The sequence below is a fragment of the Esox lucius genome, chromosome 13 (genome assembly GCF_011004845.1).
Source record: "Esox lucius isolate fEsoLuc1 chromosome 13, fEsoLuc1.pri, whole genome shotgun sequence".
Taxonomy (NCBI): Eukaryota; Metazoa; Chordata; class Actinopteri; order Esociformes; family Esocidae; genus Esox; species Esox lucius.
In genome coordinates, this window is record NC_047581.1 from 18,025,869 (window position 1) to 18,046,730 (window position 20,862).

At 39.9% G+C, this 20,862-nt stretch overlaps 2 protein-coding genes across 7 annotated transcripts in view; both read right to left on the bottom strand.

Moving 5' to 3' along the window:
* The window catches only part of pdlim2 (PDZ and LIM domain 2 (mystique)), a 53,319-nt gene extending 40,176 nt beyond the window's left edge, over nucleotides 1–13,143 (bottom strand). Inside the window, exon 1 of one of the 3 annotated variants that reach the window (XM_020052921.3) lies at nucleotides 12,724–13,143. The gene's annotated coding sequence lies outside the window, so the exon portion shown is untranslated. Of the gene's footprint in view, nucleotides 1–10,217; nucleotides 10,292–12,723 lie in introns of those variants that run through there. The other 2 variants (XM_010876395.3, XM_010876396.4) reach the window with 2 other exon arrangements.
* A 1,412-nt stretch (nucleotides 13,144–14,555) lies between these two features.
* The window catches only part of sorbs3 (sorbin and SH3 domain containing 3), a 45,274-nt gene continuing 38,967 nt past the window's right edge, over nucleotides 14,556–20,862 (bottom strand). For 3 of the 4 annotated variants that reach the window (XM_020052849.3, XM_020052848.3, XM_020052847.3), the window contains exons 13-20: nucleotides 20,571–20,659; nucleotides 19,750–19,811; nucleotides 19,419–19,465; nucleotides 19,073–19,187; nucleotides 18,842–18,967; nucleotides 17,593–18,176; nucleotides 17,345–17,451; nucleotides 14,556–16,748 (exon numbers count right to left, since the gene is read on the bottom strand). In XM_020052849.3, the coding sequence (XP_019908408.2) occupies nucleotides 16,687–16,748; nucleotides 17,345–17,451; nucleotides 17,593–18,176; nucleotides 18,842–18,967; nucleotides 19,073–19,187; nucleotides 19,419–19,465; nucleotides 19,750–19,811; nucleotides 20,571–20,659 (1,192 nt within the window). In that variant the 3' untranslated portion in view covers nucleotides 14,556–16,686. The remainder of the gene's footprint in view (nucleotides 16,749–17,344; nucleotides 17,452–17,592; nucleotides 18,177–18,841; nucleotides 18,968–19,072; nucleotides 19,188–19,418; nucleotides 19,466–19,749; nucleotides 19,812–20,570; nucleotides 20,660–20,862) is intronic. The other variant, XM_020052850.2, reaches the window with a different exon arrangement.

The following is a 20,862-nucleotide window of genomic DNA, read 5'->3' on the forward strand; positions in this document are numbered from 1 at the left end:
AGTTTGGGACGAACAGCACAGACCCACCCAGTCATTAGCAAATTCAGGCAATTAGTGGGGTTACCAGGCTGACCATCATTATTAACAGGCTTTAATTGCTGTGGCCATGAGGAACAGCCAAGGCCCAAGTTGTTGCTGCAATCCCTGGGACAGCCTCTGGGTTTTTATTTTAATTAGGGCGATTCCATGCTGGTATGGTCTGAAAATTGCTTTGGTTTATAGTTTGTTTTTTGCAGTTCTCACATAGAATGTTAATTGTATGAAGGGATGTTTGACATGCAATTTGTATTTGTATCACAAAAAAAAGAAGTGATGCTGAAACTGGTGATTTCAGGCCATTCAGATATATACCTATGACTCATGGAATATTCAATCGGTGAACCAAGCAGACTATCTTGGTTGCATTAGACGCTTCATACTGCAGTATTCTATAAAATGTACTTAGATAAAGTAAAAACACACAAAATATTAAATATATTCATTAAAGAGAAAATGACCTATTGCTTGATTAAAAGAACCTTTTGAAAGTATGAACCATTCTATAGAAATAAATTGATATTACGGGGCCTAGGGCAGTCCAGCGGTCTAAACTGTTCTTTCCAGTTCACATATACTACTACTGCATGGGTTTGAATCTGGCCCACTGCTCCTTCATATACTACTACTACTGCATGGGTTTGAATCTGGCCCACTGCTCCTTCATATACTACTACTACTGCATGGGTATGAATCTGGCCCACTTCTCCATCATATACTACTACTGCATGGGTTTGAATCTGGCCCACTGCTCCTTTATATACTACTACTGCATGGGTTTGAATCTGGCCCACTTCTCCATCATATACTACTACTTCATGGGTTTGAATCTGGCCCACTGCTCTTTCATGTACTACTGCATGGGTTTGAATCTGGCCCACTGCTCCTTCATATACTACTACTACTGCTTGGGTTTGAATCTGGCCCACTGCTCTTTCATATACTACTACTGCATGGGTTTGAATCTGGTCCACTGTTGCTTCAGTAAAAACTCTTCCCCTTGTCAAGTAAAGCATAATCGCTTTTAAAACACCACGTTTGTAAGCGGTAGATAGCCTTGTCAAATGACGTCACCATACAAGACATCGCACTTCCACCTTGCTTTCCAATGACAATGATTCCCATAAGCCAAAACATGCTAGCTGACTCAACCTTTCTCTTTGTTTAAGAAGTGTACAATCCCACTTTCTATGACAAAAACATTGCTAGCTATTTTTGACAAACTTTGTAAATGACAATATTGCCATCTAAAGTAAGAATGTCAATATGACGATGATTATGATGGCAGTTGTTTACACCTACTTCAAATCCGATAGATTTTTTTGCCCGTTTGAAATAACACTGTGCTATTTACGATGTGTTAAATAGTACGCTAGGTAGACTCATTTGTTGCAAGCTGCCATACATGTCCTGTGGGTTAATTGGGTCACTATTAGTTTACTTTATGAATGTCTGCTATACATTTCAATAGATTTCTATCCATGAATGCATGACAGGTATTCCATTTACAGTAGAAGCCATTGTTGATGCTTTGGCAGCCAAGCAGCAATGACAGCACAACAAAGCAAATAATGAGGAGATATTCCAGTAATCCATCAGGCACACATTTCCACTCATCAAGTGACCATAGTTCAAGATGAAAGTACCTTAATACTCTGTGCGGTGCTTCACTTGTCTACCAAATACCATTAATCTTTGAACATGGTTATTACTCTGTGCTGTGCTTCACTTGTCTACCAAATACTATACATTTATGAACATGGTTATTACTCTGTGCTGTGCTTCACTTGTCTACCAAATACTACACATTTATGAACATGGTTATTACTCTGTGCTGTGCTTCACTTGTCTACCAAATACTACACATTTATGAACATGGTTATTACTCTGTGCTGTGCTTCATTTGTCTACCAAATACTATACATTTATGAACATGGTTATTACTCTGTGCTGTGCTTCGCGTGTCTACCAAATACCATACATTTATGAACATGGTTTGTTGCCATACGGCACTTTCTATGTTGTGAGGTTTCCATCATAAAATCTATAGTATCAGTGAGATTTATGAGCAGGTCAAAGGTAAATGAAAGAATAACGACTTTGATAAAGGCTGTGGCAAAACAAACGCATAGACCGACTTGCAGGCTGAATTTGGTTTCTAAGCAGGGGATTATGAAGGTCTGAGGAGAGTTCAAACTGCCAAGCTATAGTCTACATGAAACAGCCCCCAGGCACTTGTCATGTCATTAAGAGAGCAGCTCCTCAGGGTGAAGTTATGAGAGACAAACATGAGTGCAGGTGAATTTAGTATCCTGTTGTCGGGTTTCAGACTGCGCCTCACTGCTCAAACATGCAGTGGTACAAGCAGTATTCAAGCAGATAAAGGTCAATTAGCCTCAGCCATTAATAAGCCTGGGGTACACTGTATACTGTGACGTGTCTGTCATACATACGGAAACTTGTAGGACACCCCATTACAGATAGGGGCAGCAGAGTTCAGAAAGCTTAGGGCAGGGATGCTCAGTTCTGTTCCTGGAGCGCTACCATCCTGTAGGTTCTCTCCAACCCTAATTTTGCATACATGATTCCAATAACAAGCTGGATGAAATGCTAGGTCAGGTTAGTCACAACTGGGGTGGGTGAAATAACCAACCGGATGGTAAATCTCCAGGACCAGGATGGAGCAGTCCTGCCTTAGGGATAATACAGGGACGAATTCAGCAGCTCAACTCATTTAGGGGCTTGGCCTTGGGAGTTAACTGGAGGCCACTTTAACATCTCAAGTTAAATAGCTGACACAATGCAACCTGTCTAATGTACTCCCTCCCCACACATTCTTCTGTTTAGTGTCACCTCAAATAATTGAATTGCTTATGTAGGTGTGAGACCTGCTAAAACAAGTCTGAAATCATCTACATTTTGTAGATGACTAAGTATACTAACATTAGACAAATTAACACACCCACTGGGTAAGGCTTTGGTGTCATGTATGTAACTATATCACATTTATGGAAGAGTGTTTTTATGTTAATTTATGTGCCTAAAAGACGTTTTGTTTGGCTGGCACAGATGTCCATGTTCTGCCTACATTCAACTTCCTCCAGGTTTTACACAGACCTGTGCCAGGGACAGAATTCAGTGGATCAAAATGAACAATAAACAACAATCTGATCAAATAAACAGCAAATGAACGGAGACAGAGGAATTCCATAGAAAGCCTCTCCCAATGTTAAATGGTGTGGAATAACATACTCAAAATTCTATTGCCACACTTAGCTATTAAATCAAATAAAACTGCCATCACTAAGGTGATGAACTCATACCAAACAATAACAGAAGACATTGAGTAGAGGCAGGAACACACCCCACATTAACAGAGTGAGTCAGTAGTTCAGTGCAGAGGACTTCAACACCACCAGTGTTGTCAAGTGCAACAGTGGCTCTATACCCCAAGGCGGCTAAAGATGTTCGGCATTCCAATATGGGTCCTCTACAACTATTAGCGCTGAACCATTGAGAGTATCCTGAACGGCTGCGTCGCGGCCTGGTATGGTAACTGCGCTGCACACAACCAGACCACAAGGACCTAAAACAGGTAGTTTGATGGTTAAGTATGTCACACACACAAGATCACACCAAACCAGGACATCAATCTAAATCAATGGCTGACAAAATGTATCCAGAACCCCACACACTCCAGCCCGACGCTGTTCATGTTCTTACCATTAGTCATACAGGGCCTGTATTGGAGCATGAGATCCAACACCAGCAGCAGACAACTCAACACTTGAACTAGACTGACCCCCCCCCCCACACACACACACACACACACACACACTTAAAATATCATGAAGGGTGACTTTACTTGTTGATTTGAGTGTAACATCACCTGGAAACTTAATGCGTGCTTTTTGGGATAATATAAAATTGGAGATAAGGGCAGAGGAACAGCAAATACTGATAATCAAAGGGGGGGGAAAAAAACTATCTTGAATGTCCTACATCTGTTTGGTGAAACTGTTGCAACATTATTCAATATATTTACCTGCTGTGTATCGGAGCACACCGGTTTGATGCTTCATCTGCCTTGGACTTCGTGATATTATTTAACTAAATACATTTGTTTAGGGGCAATACTGTCAAGGTATGAATTTGTTAATTATCAAGTTTTCAATTATTCATTCAAAAATGACTGTCTCACAAAGAGAAGAACTTTCAATGTTGCAATTTAATTTACTTTGATGGGATTAATAATTGAACCCCTTTATAAAAGGGACCCATTTATAACATCAAAAGCTACACCAACATGTTTTTTATTTCATGTCAAAACCACAGTAGTGTCAAAACAATTGCAGCTATATTAAGTGTTGTTACTACCGGGTACAGTAGCCATGTTTGTCATTGGTGTGGCTTCAGAGAGTGCGGGCTCCATCCATCTCTCAACACAATCCTCTGAGGATCATGTTACTGGAGTAAGCACAACACCGATTCAGACTCCCTCTCTGCACAGCAAACAGGCCACCTCACCACATCCCCTACACACACAATTAAGCCTACCGAACCACTGAGGCAGGAAAGTATACCACTGCTTTGTCAAGATCACACGCACATTTGCTAAATATCCTGTTGCAGTAGTGTGTCTCAGCAGCACATTGAAACTATAAAGTTATCTCAGGCTGTGGTCGAACATATACAGAACAGACTTCTTACAGAGAACAGTTACTGCAAAAGAAAAGAGACAGCCAAGAGGTAGAATCATTTCAAACATTTCTATCAAACTGGGTGAGAAAAGGAACTCAACATATGCCAGTCATTCAGTGACTCTCCTTTGCCCAATCTTAAACATCCAGTGAGAAAACCACAAAGTCATCTGAAACAACCAACAGTAAAGCTTTCATCATACAAATTCCACCAGATTGTATCAGTGTAACTTCTAGCAGAAGAGCATACAAGTTCTTGCTGCTGGTAATTCAGAAAAAAATCTCTCTGCAATAGAGCCTATACTGGACAGGGACAAAAATATGAGGAAGTGGTCAGGAGAAAACTTCCTTCCTTAACTCCAACAAAGAATATAACGACATGTTTAATGTTGATCATAAAAAAGGAATGGCCAAACAAATAAAACAGGTTTTCACAGAATGGTCTCTAAAATGGTAGTAACCTATACTTGTCCAAAATTACAGTATGCTGTTGTCGTCCCTGGATAGTTTCAGGCCGTGGTAGGGATGCAAAACTGGTAACTTCTTTTAAATACTCTATCTTCCAAAAGGGTTTCTGGAAAACCAGGTAATTTGGGGAAAGTGTTCCGTTTGTGTTGTGTGAAACACTAGCAATTCATACAGAAGTCCTCCGCTGCACTTTCGTTTGGTACATGCTGTATGTCAGTCTGAGACATATAGCATTTCTTTAGGTGACATTTAAATGGTCTTGTTAAAAAATAAAAAATAAAAATACATCTGCAATCTCTACCCAATCAGAGTATTAAAGCCAATTAGAGATGTTCGACTTGTTGCTTAACATGTTTTCTAGTACTGGCCCAAACCGTCACTTTCAAATGGAACCAAGTCGTTTCTTCTAACTGAGAAGTCCTGAAGGAAGGAGCATAGATCTGTGAGAGAAATAATTGAACCTATGCACTAACTACGCAATATAACATACACACCTTGACACTTGGTAGAATACATTCAGCGTTTACATAATTTACCAGATGCTCTTATGCAGAGGGACTTACAGTAGTGAATGAACACACTGTCATACTGGCCCCACATGGAAACTGAATTCCCAACTCTGATATGATAGCTAGCTAGCTTATATTGTTCCGTGGTCAGAATACTAACTATTTACCTGTTATTTTTCTCCTATTTTCCAACTTAATCCGCTAACAGCCCACGCCACACAGCGTTGGTACCCAAATGGTACAGAGGTGCTAATCACCCCTCACTGAATGCAAGACGTCAATGAATGAATGCATGATAATCCCAGATCAGACCTTGGTTGAATTTGAATGAACTTACAAATGAAATACAAGATTTCAATGACCATTCAAAAACTTAATTAGGCTATTTTTTAAACATAATACAAACGATAGAGGCTACATATCACACGTTACCATTATTCAATAGGAGATTCAGATTGTGTAGGCTAATTCATCAAATGTAAGTCTAAAATGTAAATCTACAAATGTATTCTGCTCAATAATTATTCAGGAAACTAAATACCAAGGATATTGTTTACCAGTCACCAATTACCAATTCAACAAAGGTATTACATGTTAGTGTTTTTATTTTAGGAGGGAAAGAGAAACTAAATCGCGCACACATCCTATCGTCTCTCTTTGAATTTTCTCTGCTTATTTAAGATTAAAATTCTACAAATGTATTAGGCAAAAAAAAAATTTACTAATAGAAATTCCAACAATATCGTATTTCAGACTAATAATTCCTCCCGGGTTTGCGATAACTTATTCAAGTCACCTATAGACAAATCTTTTATGCCAGTAATCTAAGAAACTAGAGCTATGCATTGGCATTAAAATCAACTTGATAGCCCAACTACACCCCCTGGGAGAGACCTGCAAAGACGTGCCGTACACACCCTATTCATTTTGGACCTCATCTTTTTCAAATAACTCCTCTTGGGATTTCAACACCAGTAATCCGTTTTGAAATCAACTCGATAACCGCAATACAACCCCCTTAATATGATATTAAGGTCTGGAGACTGATGGCCACTCCAGAACCTTCACCTTTTTCTGCTGTAACCACTGGAGGGTCAACTTGGCCTTGTGCTTAGGGTCATTGTCATGCTGGAAAGTCCAAGAGTGTACCATGCGCAGAAAAATGCAAATTGTCTGCCAGTATTTTCTGATAATATGATGCATTAATCTTGCCATCAGTGAGCCACCACAATGCTTCACAGTGGGGATGGTATTCTGTTCACTATGGGCCTTGTTGCACGTCTCCAAACACAGCGCTTATGGTTGTGACCATAAAGCTCTATTTTGGTCTCGTCACTCCAAATTACAGTGTGCCAGAAGATGTGAGGCGTCTCAAGGTGTTGTCGGGCATGATTTAACTGGGCTTTTTTGGTGGCATTGACGCTCTGTATGTAGCCTGCTCAGTGCATCCACTTGAGCGCTAACAAACTCATTTATACACAGATACTAATCACAATTTAAAAAGCCACAGGTGTGGGAAATTCACCTTTAATTGCCATTTACACCTGTGTCTGTAACAAGGCCAAACATTCAAGGGCATGTAAACTTTTTAGGGCCATTTGGGTGATATCTGTTATCATTATGATTAGTAATAGTAATTTACAACATTACCAATGTCTCTTCATAGTCAAACAGGTATTGTATCAATAGTAGTGGGCGTGACAAATCTTTTGCCTGGAGCAATGTGTATGTGTAAACCGGCAAGGTGCCATGGCCTTGCACAACCAGGACAGTGGCGCCATCACCAAAATGACAACTGGAATGAGCGGGAGGGGTTGGGGGCAGCAGACATTAAAAAGAGAGCAAACACAATGGAGAGGTACTAGTACATTGCAGCCCGAACTGCACTGAAGGGGAGGGGATTGGGGGTCATGGTTTGAATGGGCCTTGGGCTGTGAGCAACACCTGCATTCTGGGGAAACACTTCCAGCTTTTTCCAAATCCATTCAAAATGCTAAATAATTCAGTCGGCACATTACAAGTTCAATCCAAGCTGACTGAATGGCTTGATATGTGGTAAATCTATTAAAATTTGAACCACATCTAGAAGTATCTTCCCAGCATACCAGTATATATTTTTTTTTCAAATTCATCTGAGTCATTAAAAACCCTTTAACTGGTCATCAAAGACTTCCTGTTTCACTGTGGTATAAATGTCTAATTTAGAAAAATAGCCTAACTGAAAATACCCATCTTCCCTATTACCGCAAAAATTAAGATGTTTAAACCAACTGAAGGCGTAATGAACCTGCCTAAAGACCCATGTGTATTTTGGCCGAACAAACAGAGGATGATGGTCTGAGTTAAATATGTTTACCAAGAATAACAGTTGCACAAGCCAACTCTTAGGAGGAGATATTAGAAAAGGTAAACTTTAAACGTGTGACTGTCATTTGTCACATCAAATGCATATGGTATGTACCACAATAGATTGGGGTTCCCCAATTTTGTGTTTTCATTCTGACAGAACATTTGTTTTTCACATAGATAATCGTTATATCCTTAGGTTCGATCAAATCGCTTTAGTGTGGGGTGGGGGCAATGTAAAACTCTGACACTGCGCTAGCTTGACCCTGCTGTCAGAGTACGAAAGTTGCATGCACAGAGTCCAATAAATGCTTGAAGGGATTTATGAACTTAGACAAATTATTGAGTGTGTCACTATTCCCCTTTAAATCTAGGGATCAATTGGTCAACTACAATTGGACTTAATCGCCAAGCAAAAAAGCTATAATGACATCTTCCTAGAAAAAAGCCTCTTCTCTCATCAAGACAAGACATCTGACCATGGAACTTGGTTCCAGTCAAAATTCACCCAGAGTCTGTAACGGTCTTGTCATTTTTCATGACGAGTCTGATGAAAAACAGAAACTGATATAGTCACAGTTTAAGTAACTGAACTAATATTTTTTTGTCAACATTCTAATTTAAAAAAATGTACATGCAAACTAAGAGTTACAATTTCAGGTTTAGGATAACATGTTTAGACTCGCCAAAAAATTTGTCCATGCCATGGAAAATTATAATTGGCTTAATTTCTTTAACATGCTAACATACAAATACACTTTGGGGCACTTAGACTGAAATGTTTTGATTGCAAATGTAAGTCCATGAGACCAGAAACAATGACGGTAACTGCAAACAACAAAGCCTTTTCTTTGCCTCTGACATATCTAGAAGTGATAAAGCAGCATGTGTTCTTTTCTGCTTTTCATTCTTGTTTCGTCAACAAAACCTTGGGATATGTGTATACCCTCTGTTCCCTAAGGTAGGGAATGAGGTACCACAATGGGGACATGCATGCATCAAACGTATTCATGAAAACAAATACAATCATGCCTGATAATACCATAAAGGTGTGTAGCCGTCGATAGCCCCACCTTCCATACTATAAAATACCCAGCTACATTTGTATTCACTGATTTTCAGAACCGCTCTTCAAAGGGAGGGGCAGAAGGTAAGAAGGACGATTTCCAGACCCGACAGGTAAATGGCACCATATGCACAAAAACAGACAGCGAATTGAAAACCTGGAGTCACCGACTGCAAGCGAAGTGCAGGATAGCCCAAAGCATGTGGAAGACTCACACACATGGTGGAAGCCAGGGCCAAAAACATTTTCAACAAGAGACAACCAACACGCTGTACTCAACTGGGAAAGGCTTGAACAGGGTCGCACACTGCGTCAAGCACAACCAGACGTTGCCACAACAAAGACCAATAGCAACGGTGGAAAGAAACAACTGCCCCGCCACATAACCCTGGCAGAAAAACAGTTCTGCCACAGAACAGTTGCTGGGGGTGAAACAAGTGCAATTTTATTTCATACTTAATGGCATTGTATCTGCAGTAATAAACTATTCCCATAGGAATGCTTATTCTGTTTCAGAAATCTGGTTACAAATCCGCCAACCATTTCACATTTTCCCAATGGCACCAAGAAATACAAAGAAACATCATACTGCTTCCTCATGTGTTATAAGTAACATGCCCCTACCAAACCAAACAGACACCCCTGTTACATACACATACATAGGCTGATGGTTGTGACCATAAAGCTCTATTTTGGCCTCGTCACTCCAAATGATAGTGTGCCAGAAGCTGTGAGGCGTCTCAAGTTGTTGTCGGGCATATTGTAACTGGGCTTTTTTGTGGCATTGGCACAGTAAAGGCTTCTTTCTGACAACTCGTATTGTCAAATTGTGCTCCTTGAAACAACCACATCGTCTTTTTCCAGAGCAGCCTGTATTTTTCCTGAGGTCACCTGTGTGTTTTTCTTTGTATCTTGAACATATCTTCTGGCAGTTTTGGCTGAAATCTTTCTTGGTCTACCTGACCTTGTCTTGGTATCAAGATATCCTTGAATTCTCCACTTCTTAATAAGTGATTGAACAGTACTGACTGGCATTTGCAAGGTTTTGGATATCTTTTTATATCCTTATCCATCTTTATAAAGTTCCATTACCTTGTTACGCAGGTCTTTTGGCAGGTCTTTTGACAGTTCTTTTCTGCTCTCCACCGCTCAGTATCTGCTCTTGGCCTGCTCAGTGCAGCCAAGTGAGAGCTAACAAACTCATTGACTATATATACACAGACAATAATTGCAATTAAATTAAAAAGTCACAGGTGTGGGAACTTCACCTTTAATTGTCATTTTCACTTGTGTGTGTCACCTAGAGTGTCTGTAACAAGGCCAAACATTCATGGGTATGTAAACTTTTGATCAAGGCCATTTGAGTGATTTCTGTTATCATTATTTAAAAAGGAGCCGAACAGCTATGTGATAATAAATGGCTTCATATGAGCACTGTCCTTAAATAAAATAGTTTTGCATGATCAGTCATGTTTTCAAAATCAATGCCAAAATTTCACAATTTCTGACAAGGTATGCAAACTTATGAGCACAACTGTATATTACGAATTCACTCAAAATATAAGAAATTGTAGCAACTAACAGGCAGTGTCTTGAACCAGCAACCTTTGGCTCCCCAGATGGGCGCAATACCCACAACTCCGAAAAGGGATATCCCATTTGAATTGTCATTTGTACCCACACAATTTTTATCCCACATCTAACATATACTATTCTTAATACGTATATGTACATTTTCTGCGCTCCTCTATTTGCCTTAGCTGCACATTTAGTATTGCCATTTGTACTACATTTGCCTTCATTGCACATCTATACATTCCACTTGTAATGTACATATACCTAATATGTGTAAATACTTGTACATTTCCTGCCCTCTTCTATTTGCAGTTCTGGTTAACTGCATTTCCTGTACTGTGCTAGTACTTGACAATGACAATTCATTTGATTCTGATCTAATTTGGAGGGATGAGTAATGGCCTTACCAAGGGCTTTTCAATATGTAATGAATGCTTTTTAAGGTTACAGTTAACGTTAGGTATCACTTCACTGGAGTTAAAGTTAGGGTTAAGGTTATGTATCACAGCACTGGGGTTAAGGTTAGAGTTACGTTTTGGGATAAGGTTATAAAGCGAAAAAGATTAGGTTAAGGTTTGGATAACTTCAGGTATCACAGTACTGGAGTTAAGGTTAGGGTTGTGCCCAGCCACCATGTGACAGCAGTAGGAGTGGGAATTTTGGTTAAGGATGGGTGGAAACATCCCTGACATTGAATCCAATGCTCGCAAGTTCAAATCCAGGCTACTTGACCTAATGTAATATATCTTACGAATTCAGCTGTCAAATATTTTTGTATGATAGTTGTACACCCCTGAGAACAGGCTGGTATTTTCTGCTATTGAACAAGAAAATAATCTGACCCACTTCTTACATTGTGAGCGAAACACACACCGAGGGAATCATTCAACAAGGAGCAGCACCCGCACGGATGAAGAAAAGGCCGGGAAGACAACCACATGAAACAGAGAAAGACAGAGACCCTGGTCTTCGTTGACCAATGGACTGCGGAACACAACCTCACAGTGACAAACTACAAACAACAACGCCCGGCGGTAATGTAACCAAACATGGACAGTTAAATTACAGAGAGTAGCGAAAAGAAAAGTGCGCCAAGTACACTTCCCATGTTTCAATAGAAAAATGCAACTCAAAACAGACATGAGCTTCGCAGAACACGGAAGTATGTGGAGAGCGGTAAATCAGTGTAATACAGATATGGCTATTTTATAGCATGAAAGGTGCATGGGATACCGGCTGCTACACACCTGTTGGGCCTCATCAGGAAGGAATGTATTTGTATTGACAGCTAAGATTGAAACATGCGTGTCCCCATTGTGGGACAGAAGTGATTGACTGGAATAACAATATTTAACAGCCATGGGGCAAATAGTTGCGCTGTTTCCCCCTAATCCGGATTCCATCTTTAAGCGGACAAGTGAATAGACATATGCCAATTTTAACAATTCGTTTTTACAAAACCAAACTGCTTGGTTGTTCACCTTGTCCTGTAAATCCACAAATCATTTAGATTACTGTATATTTAATGTTGTTTTTTTTATAGAAAGGTATGGATTCAGAGTATGTGAAGTGCGGGATCTGCAGTTAATTTTCGAAAGGGAAGTACATCATTTTACAAGTGAACAAATACCAAGCATCAATTATGATCATACTAGATAACCGCATCTAGTTTCACCCATATTACCTACAGTGTTTTCATTTCCATTATCAAATCTAAATTACACCGCTGAAACTATCCTGCTGTAAAATACAGAGCCAAAAAAACTGGTGGGAGTCTGATAGTCTGCAGTCCAAGTTCAACCATGTATTGAGTTATAAAATATAGTACAACTTAAACTGGCAATTAGGCAAATAATTACGTCAACCAGGGTGAACACAATTTGACAGCATCACCGAAGAGGTATACAACGTAAGGTAGGCCTATAACAAGACAGTTTACTTAATATGTAAATAAAATGATTAATGTCTATCCTCAGTGTGATTCCACAGCTCAACAGGAGTCAAAAAGTATCCCAACACTTACCAAAATTAATGCAGTTACTAATCAGCGACAGTTGAATAGTTTCGGTGGAACAGCAGATCCAACACCGGGGAGTCTTATGTCACACGTCAAAAAGTCATAGGCAAGCGTAACAAAATACACAAACAGAGCAGAACCGTGACTTGCTGATTGCTAAAACAAAAATCTACAGAATAAGGTTTTCAAAATTGCTAAGGGCTCTAACGAATATCTGTTTGATGAAAGCGATTCGTGCTGCTATTCCTCTGTAGCCTAGCCAATTAAACAGAAACTCTACGCTGAACTAGCTAGTCTCTCTGTTACACCTGGTTTTGAAAAGCAGCACGTCTTTTGCTAGGGACCATTGGATAACGAAATGACATGAAACTATGGTTCCATCCGCACTAAGGGCTGAGCTCTCAGTGCCACGTGCTATGTTATCAAAATAAAGGCAGCAACGCACACTGCGCGGGGCGTGTCGGCTAAGCGGTATATTATAACTGAATTCAGATTTTACAGTAGGACATTTTACCATAGGGCATTGCAAATTGTCTTAGTGCGCCATCTGCAGACAAGAAAAATCATTACATTATTGTATTGAAGTAAACACGAAAAAACTTGAATACATTAAGAAGTACAAAAACCTGTTACGTTTAATGCAAACCTGAAGCAAGTGGTGTAGTTTCAATCAATCAAATGTATTTTATAAAGCCCTTTTTACATCAGCATTTGTCAGAAAGTGTTTTCACAGACGGTTGACAGTAAATAATTCCAAGCTTCTTGCAGTGTTTGCCATAGCTCCTCTTTTGACTTTTTTGTTCATTTCTCTGTTCAAGTGAATCCTTTCAAAGAATTATGTGGAGGTGTGGACTCTCATATCAATCTCATACATAGTAATTAATCTAAAAACTTCTACTTCAATTACACAAATTGTTTATTCACAGATGTTTTAATATTAATGATAAATTAACCCCCAACACTTAATCCAGGCCAGTTCTTTGCTCATGCAATGGAGTAATGAACATACCATAAAACCAATCCACAGCCAGCTTGAAATATGCTGATGGGGCTATACAGTTTGTACCTTTTGCATAAATAAACAATTGGCACAATGTCATGTGGGGCAGTCACGTGTTGCTAAGTACCTGACAATGGGTTTGCATCCAGTGTGGGGCCAGGTGAACTGTTAGCAACAGCACGTTTAATGACAGTTAAACTCTGAGGCCAGTACTCTGCCTATAAAGCTCAGTACCCCACGCGGTTATCACATGACTCCAACCGGATCATTAGGAAGGATCAGCTAATTAATACAGTAAACTTGTGAAAAAGTATATGTATTACTTACAAATGCACTGATATGATTATTTTTTTTATTTATTTAGGGTATAGCTAGCTAGTTAATCATATAGGAAATGAACTAAGCTTACATGGCATGATAGGCTATTCATCAACAATTAATTTGTATGTAATAAAAGTTCTATATATTTAAATAGCACCTGCAGATTGCCTCTTTAACAACAACAAACACTGCAAAACACACCACAGTTTTCATTGTGGGTTGTAAAGTAAGCCACACATTTTAATGTAGAATATCCTAACATCTTAGTAACGTGAGTGTGTTACATTCACATTACCATCTGTGTGCATACCATCACACAGAATAGTCATCCAGTTCCAAACTTCCACAGTCCTGAGTTTGGCATGGAATATGTCTACTCAAATGTGGGACAGCTGTCTTTTCAGAAAGTAGAAAAATAAATAACTGTTATGAAGTATAGAAGTATGCCTACACTAAGCCCACTTCACAAAATGTTAATGTCAATGCTTCGGCATCAATTTGAGACACATCAAAACCATTTTAACATCACTCTTTATGATTTATTTGAAATACATGTTGTATGTCTATTATAGATATTGACATTCACTGCTTTGTATTAAATGAAATATATTATTTATCTGATACATAAAACCTTGTACAATCATATTTTGTGTCCAAAAAAAATATGTTGCATTTTTACAATTGTATGAATGAACAAAGCAAATAAACATTTAAATTGGCAATTCCACAACAGGGTTTTTTTTTTCCATTAATGAAATTACTGCTCAGGTCCTTCCTATTGGCTAAACAAATTATATTTGCTAACCAAATTATGTTTGCTATTGGTTACACTTATATGCAAATCTCCAAATAGCTGTGCCAATGTATTATGTAAAAATAAACTGGTTAATTTGCAAAGCGGCAGATTATAAAGAGTAGAAAACAAATAGAGTTTGCAATATAAATGAGCTACTGGTACCTCTTTGTGTTTATTTTTCTTCTGAAATAATGTAACACCTATGTGGATTTTGATGTTGACAAGCTAGTTTCTTGTGCTCCGTAGTGAAGCAGTGTCATTTCTCTTTTGCTTGGGTAATGGCATACACATGGCAGAGGTTCCACTGAATTGATACAATTGATGAAGCTCCACTTCTGTTCTGTCAAGACTTTTCATGTTGCATTCACTTAGAGGTATACCAACACATTTTATAAATATACCTCCTCCTTTTCTCCACCATTACATCAGACTTCCTCTTTAACACTCAACACTTTCTATGTTCCCAAAATAAATATATACTACTTAAATTGCTGCCTGAATCATTACCTGTGCACTTCATTACAGGTGTAATGTAAATACTTAACAATAACAATCTGAAGGACATCATGGCCGGCCCCAGGAATAAGTGGAGTTAGCAATAACTCAGATAGTGTCTTACCTTACTGTTGAGAACAAGAAACATATTGTTTGATTTTGTTACACATTTTCCCTGAACATTGTTTTTCCCAAATGTCGCCAAGGGCCTCCAAAGGCTAGGGCCAGCCCGGAAGACATGCAGATATTTCCTTGATTATTTGCTCCATTGCGTACAGTACAGTCTTTAAATTGATATCAAGCAAAGCAATGTAGCGACTAAGAACACATTTTCTGCCATTGTTTCAGATACTAAAGTGATCCATTCATGTATACTGGAGGGTTGTGATGTAGCCTTGGACTCAACCAGGATGTTTTTATAAATCTGAAATCAGAGTGGAAAAGATTTCAAACGCTACATTCATTATGTTAAAAACATGACACTATAGTGATATATGTACGTATTTGTGTCAAAGGTGGCACTTGCATGGCAGAAAGAGGAGTGCTGTTGGTGTGTGCAACGAGGATCGCTATATATAAGGCAGTAGCTTAACTGTACTGAAGAAATAACATTTCAGTTTTAACCATAATGAATATGCCTATGGATACAGATTTTTTCCTCCCCACGTTCTCACACCTAACTACCCCTACGAAAACTTGTATCTCTCAAAGCTAAGGATTTTAATTGTCTTGCATGTATATTTTTACAGTTACACACACACACACACACACACACACACACACATTCATGTTTCACTCTTTACCGCACCTGCTTAACCCTCAACCAATTTGGTCAACCTGACGTAGCCTATGCCTCATTGAACAGTTTCAACAAAACTGTGGCTACGATTTGAATGAACATTCTCAAAACGAGTGAGCAATGAGCAGCAGCTCAGAGACAGAGGGGATAGTGGCTGGTAGTGGATGCTGCACATGCACTGAAATCTCTGTATCAATAGCTACAAATACTTGGATTTCCAGAACCGCAGCCACTTCAATGGGGACAAAGTGATTTCTTCACACCTGGAACAGCATCATCATCATTCTTTATATCCGTTCAAGCAGTGTTTGTGAAAATCAAGTCTATTCAGTGACAAAACACATGCTAGGGGTGAGTCATCAAACCACACAGTTTCCTGCCTCCAGCTCCACCAACAGCTGTTTTCTGTGGCGAACATGCAGACCTGTCTACCAGGTTTTCAGACAGAGGAGGACAGGGAATGTTGGGGTTGATCTAATGTGCTGGTTAAAGCAAGCTAGATTACACATGTCCACGGCAGTCCAAGTGTTTGTGGAGTGGACAGGTGGCGTGATGCAGTTACATTGGTGTCACATAGTTCCCAGGAAAGGTCCCAAATGCACGAGTCCTTTCTGACGTACCTATGGAAAGAGAGGAACATATAACAAATCAAAAGATTTGTTTCCCTCGTACTGTCCATTAGCGCTATTCAACTCCAGTCCTGGGCTGAAACACTTCTAGTTTCTACCTGATTGTTATTTGCACTCTCCTGGTTTCCCAGGTCAAATTTAGAAGGATAGGATGGAATTTTGTTTCTGTCCCAGAGGTCAGGAGTTTATAAGGCCTGCTGTATGCAGCGGTTAAGACCACTCAACCACCCACAGCCACGCTGGGATCTTTAAAAGACAGACTAACTTTTGTATGTTCTGCTTGGACTCAAGCATTTTGTGCTATTTAAGTTGTAAATACTGGAAAATTCTTTTGATGAAGGAATTTTTTATGTCTGTGCTACAATAGTTTTATACAAATAAAATAAAATATGCTGTACTTAGTATTTATATTTTCATAATGCAGCTACATTTCAGGAAAAAAACATGTTTTGCAAAATGCTGCATTGTTTAAAACACTGATTTGAAATTTTTGTATGCAACTGAGAAAAACGGTTTCCCGAATGGTAAAGTCTTCTGAATGGTAAAGTCTTCTGAATGGTAAAGTAAGTGTTGTGTTAATTCCTTACCTACAAACCACCCATCATCACACTTCTCCATCACTTGTACGATGTCACCCTCTCTCAGCTCTAGCTCATCTCTGTTCTGTGGTTTGTAATTGTAAACAGCTTTGTATCTGAATGAGAGAGAACAGTCCCGGGTTTGGATTTTATTTTGTATATGACTAACAAACTGCAGCAATGATTACTTAAAATGACAGGACATCTATTATTTTATATAAAATCACAATGTTGACATGCCACCAACTTTTACTCACGGTTGGCGTTGCACCCCTGTCGAGTTCACATTATGGGAAGCTTGTTTTTCGAGGATGCTGACTGGGGCTTCCCTTCCCCTATTGGCAGATGGTGATAACTGATTGGATGATGAAACAGCTCTGCCAATGGAGTTGCATGTAGCTGGGGGTGCCCCACCCCAGTGGCTGTTTTGGGAGGTAGGGGAGGCATGCACAGTTGTGGGGTGAGCCTGGTAATTGGGTGCTTCTTTGGATAGTGTAGGCTGGGGAGATGACCGTGCCTGGGAAGCTGCTGTGCCCTGGGGTATGGGGGAGGACGGCTTCAAGGGAGAGTATCCAGGTTCAGGGCTACGGGAGGAGGGGGTCAGACTGAGGGGCGAGCGGGTCAGAGGCGAGCAGGGTGAGTGTAAAGGGCGCCCGGGACTCATTGGTTCTGGGGATGAGGAAGACATAGAGCATGGGTAGTCATCCGAGGCTGATTTGGTGCGGGGCAACTTGTTAACTTGGACGTAGTTAGTGGGGAAGATGCCACTCCGACTGGTCCCTGGGATCCGGCCCTCAAGCCACCTATCATCTACACGCCTGGTCACACTGATCACCTCGCCCTGAGACAGAAGAGCAGAGACATGACACATTAGAAGTACCATAACTCTCACTTAAAGTGGGAATCATCAGTTGAAAAAATTATGAAGCAGTTTCCATGTTTTGGAGTAGTAAAACGCTGAGGGATGGAGCAGAAGAAATGAAATCCACAGACAGAACTATGGATGCAAGGACTGACCTTCCATTACATCACCTTTATATTCTGAAACATGATGTGAGGCTGGAGAGTGTAATTTATCAGCTTTTAATCATTTAATCTTGCTGTTTCCCTGTGCCTGTTTTCATCCATCACTCCACATGTCTGTTCTACCATGACACTACTACTCCACATGTCTGTTCTACCATGACACTACTACTCTACATAGTGCAGTGCAATTACAAACATTGGAGTGAAATAAAGATCATATTTTGGGTTCTGATTGGGTACAGCAGTTAAGTTTGGAAAAGGTAATGTTCCAGACAGTTACCATATCTTAATCTGAGGCAGTTTGCAACATTATCCTGCTCCCACAGGAAATAGAAATTGTAATTACAATTATAATTAATGGCATTTTTATAGGGGTTGCTATTCTGAAATTCAAATGAAATCTTATTGAATAAAGGCACAGCATCTATAATAGGGCCCTCAAACGGTTTAATATTTAACATAGAGGGAGGCCTACTGTACCTTACGGAAGGACAGCTCAACAGGCAGGTCTGCATTAAAGGTGTAAAGAGCCACAGCCTCTCCATAGTCCAGCACCTGGATGGTGGGAGACTTAATAGGTGTGGGCTTCTCTGTAGGAGGTACAATCTAGGGGAGGGAGTGAAATAACAGTGAGGTTCAAAATGGTACGCTCGTGGAGCGCATTCTAAAAACATCCCACTCAGGTATTCCTTTTGATGGATGCACACCCACCTCCACATAGGTTGTGGGAAAGATGCCAGCTCTCCCATGATGTTCCCCTTCAAACCAGTTGGTGTCTACTTGTCTGTGAATGTAAACAATGTCCCCTTTCTGGAGAGACAATTCCCTGGTGAGAGGAGGAGAAAGGTCAGACTACTAAGGTGCATCAAGAGGAAGAGGTCAGCATTTGCCCTGAACAGGGGATCTGTTTCCTTTCACGGTGTATCAAGAGCTTTCTGGGTAAACAGGTTTAATTAACACTAGTTACTGGAGAAACGTCATACAGTTGTAACATGCAGTCATAGGGATATGTGAGGGAGAAATGGGTTGGAGACCATTAGTAGGCGATATAACTCACTTGGGTGACTGAGCCTGGAAATTGAACTTGGCTCTTGCTGCTTTCATCTGCAAAAACAAAACCGTTCATCAGTGAAAGGAAGTCCGCTTTTAAGGACACTGGGCTGTTCCAACTTAAAGCTGTTGATAGTTATAGCAAGATCCTAATCATCTAAAAGTCTGCTAAAAGTGGCTTGTAGAACATAGACCAATGTGTTCATACATACAGAATCTGGAGCACAGCATACAAAGGAGTAAAATATAAAACAAAATGAACCTCACACTTTAAATATCATACAGGATATTTATTTTTTGACATTGTGCACAACACCAAGGAAGAGTGGGAAATCCACCTGCTTCTCCTGCCTCTTGGGTGGGAAATCCATGGATTCAGGTGTAGTGGCGAGTTGGTCTACTGTAGAGAAACAAAAAGATTAAAGTAAGGACATAAAACACATATGGAAAAAGAGTATAACAGAATCACAAGGTTATATATAAAGGATATTATGCAAAACCTTTTTCTCCAGCTTTCGTTTAGTTTAAAGTATAAATATTAGGGGAATATTTATTGGGAAGACAAACATTGAATAATCCCTCTCCAGTTCATGCATGTAATTTAGAAGACTAATATTTCCGGGCGGTTCTTTTTCTACCGCCCCCCCCCAAAAAAAGTTGGATTAAGCTAATCTATAATCAAAACTTCCTACTCGCAGTTAGGCAGCAAATCAGCCAATTTTCTGTTCTTCCTTCCTGGCATTACTCCCTTTTCATAGTAGGAATTCTCTTTTGTTACTATTACAGATTGGTTTTATATCATTAATTTAGACAGATTGGGAAATTGCAAGGACTCACAAGATTTCAACTGTAATCCCATACTTGAATTACTACCATATTGTTTTCCGTTAGTACAGGCTGTTATTCCACGGACATTTTACTAATTAGATTAGGTCCTGTTTGGCTCACTTAGTAAGAGCATGATGCTTGCAACATCAGGGTTGCAGGATCGATTCCCAGGCAGGTGGGCTACTACTACTCTGTCGTAGCCTACTAGTAGTAGTCAGTCAGTAGTAGTACTGAGTACTACTACTCTGACTACTGTAAGTCACTCTGGATAAAACTATCTTCTAAATTACTCAAATGTAAAAGCTACAGATCCTACCTATCCTAGACTTACCATGCGGTGGACTTGGGGCTGCCTTCTGAGCAACCACTGATGCGGAGACAATGGGACAATGTTGAGGTTGCTTTGCTCTAGTCAAAAAGCTGGAAGGAGAGAGCATGCTTATAATGTGTCTGCATTACTCAGTCAATTCCATTTTTCCGAACATTGACGGCACACATGGTGGAGATCCACACTGTATGGAGGACATGGTGCTGTGTGCTGCAGTCAGCACGTTTGTCACACAGGGTTGGCAACCGGCCACAGTGGCTGTTATGCATAAAGACTGAACAGAAGGGAAACAGAT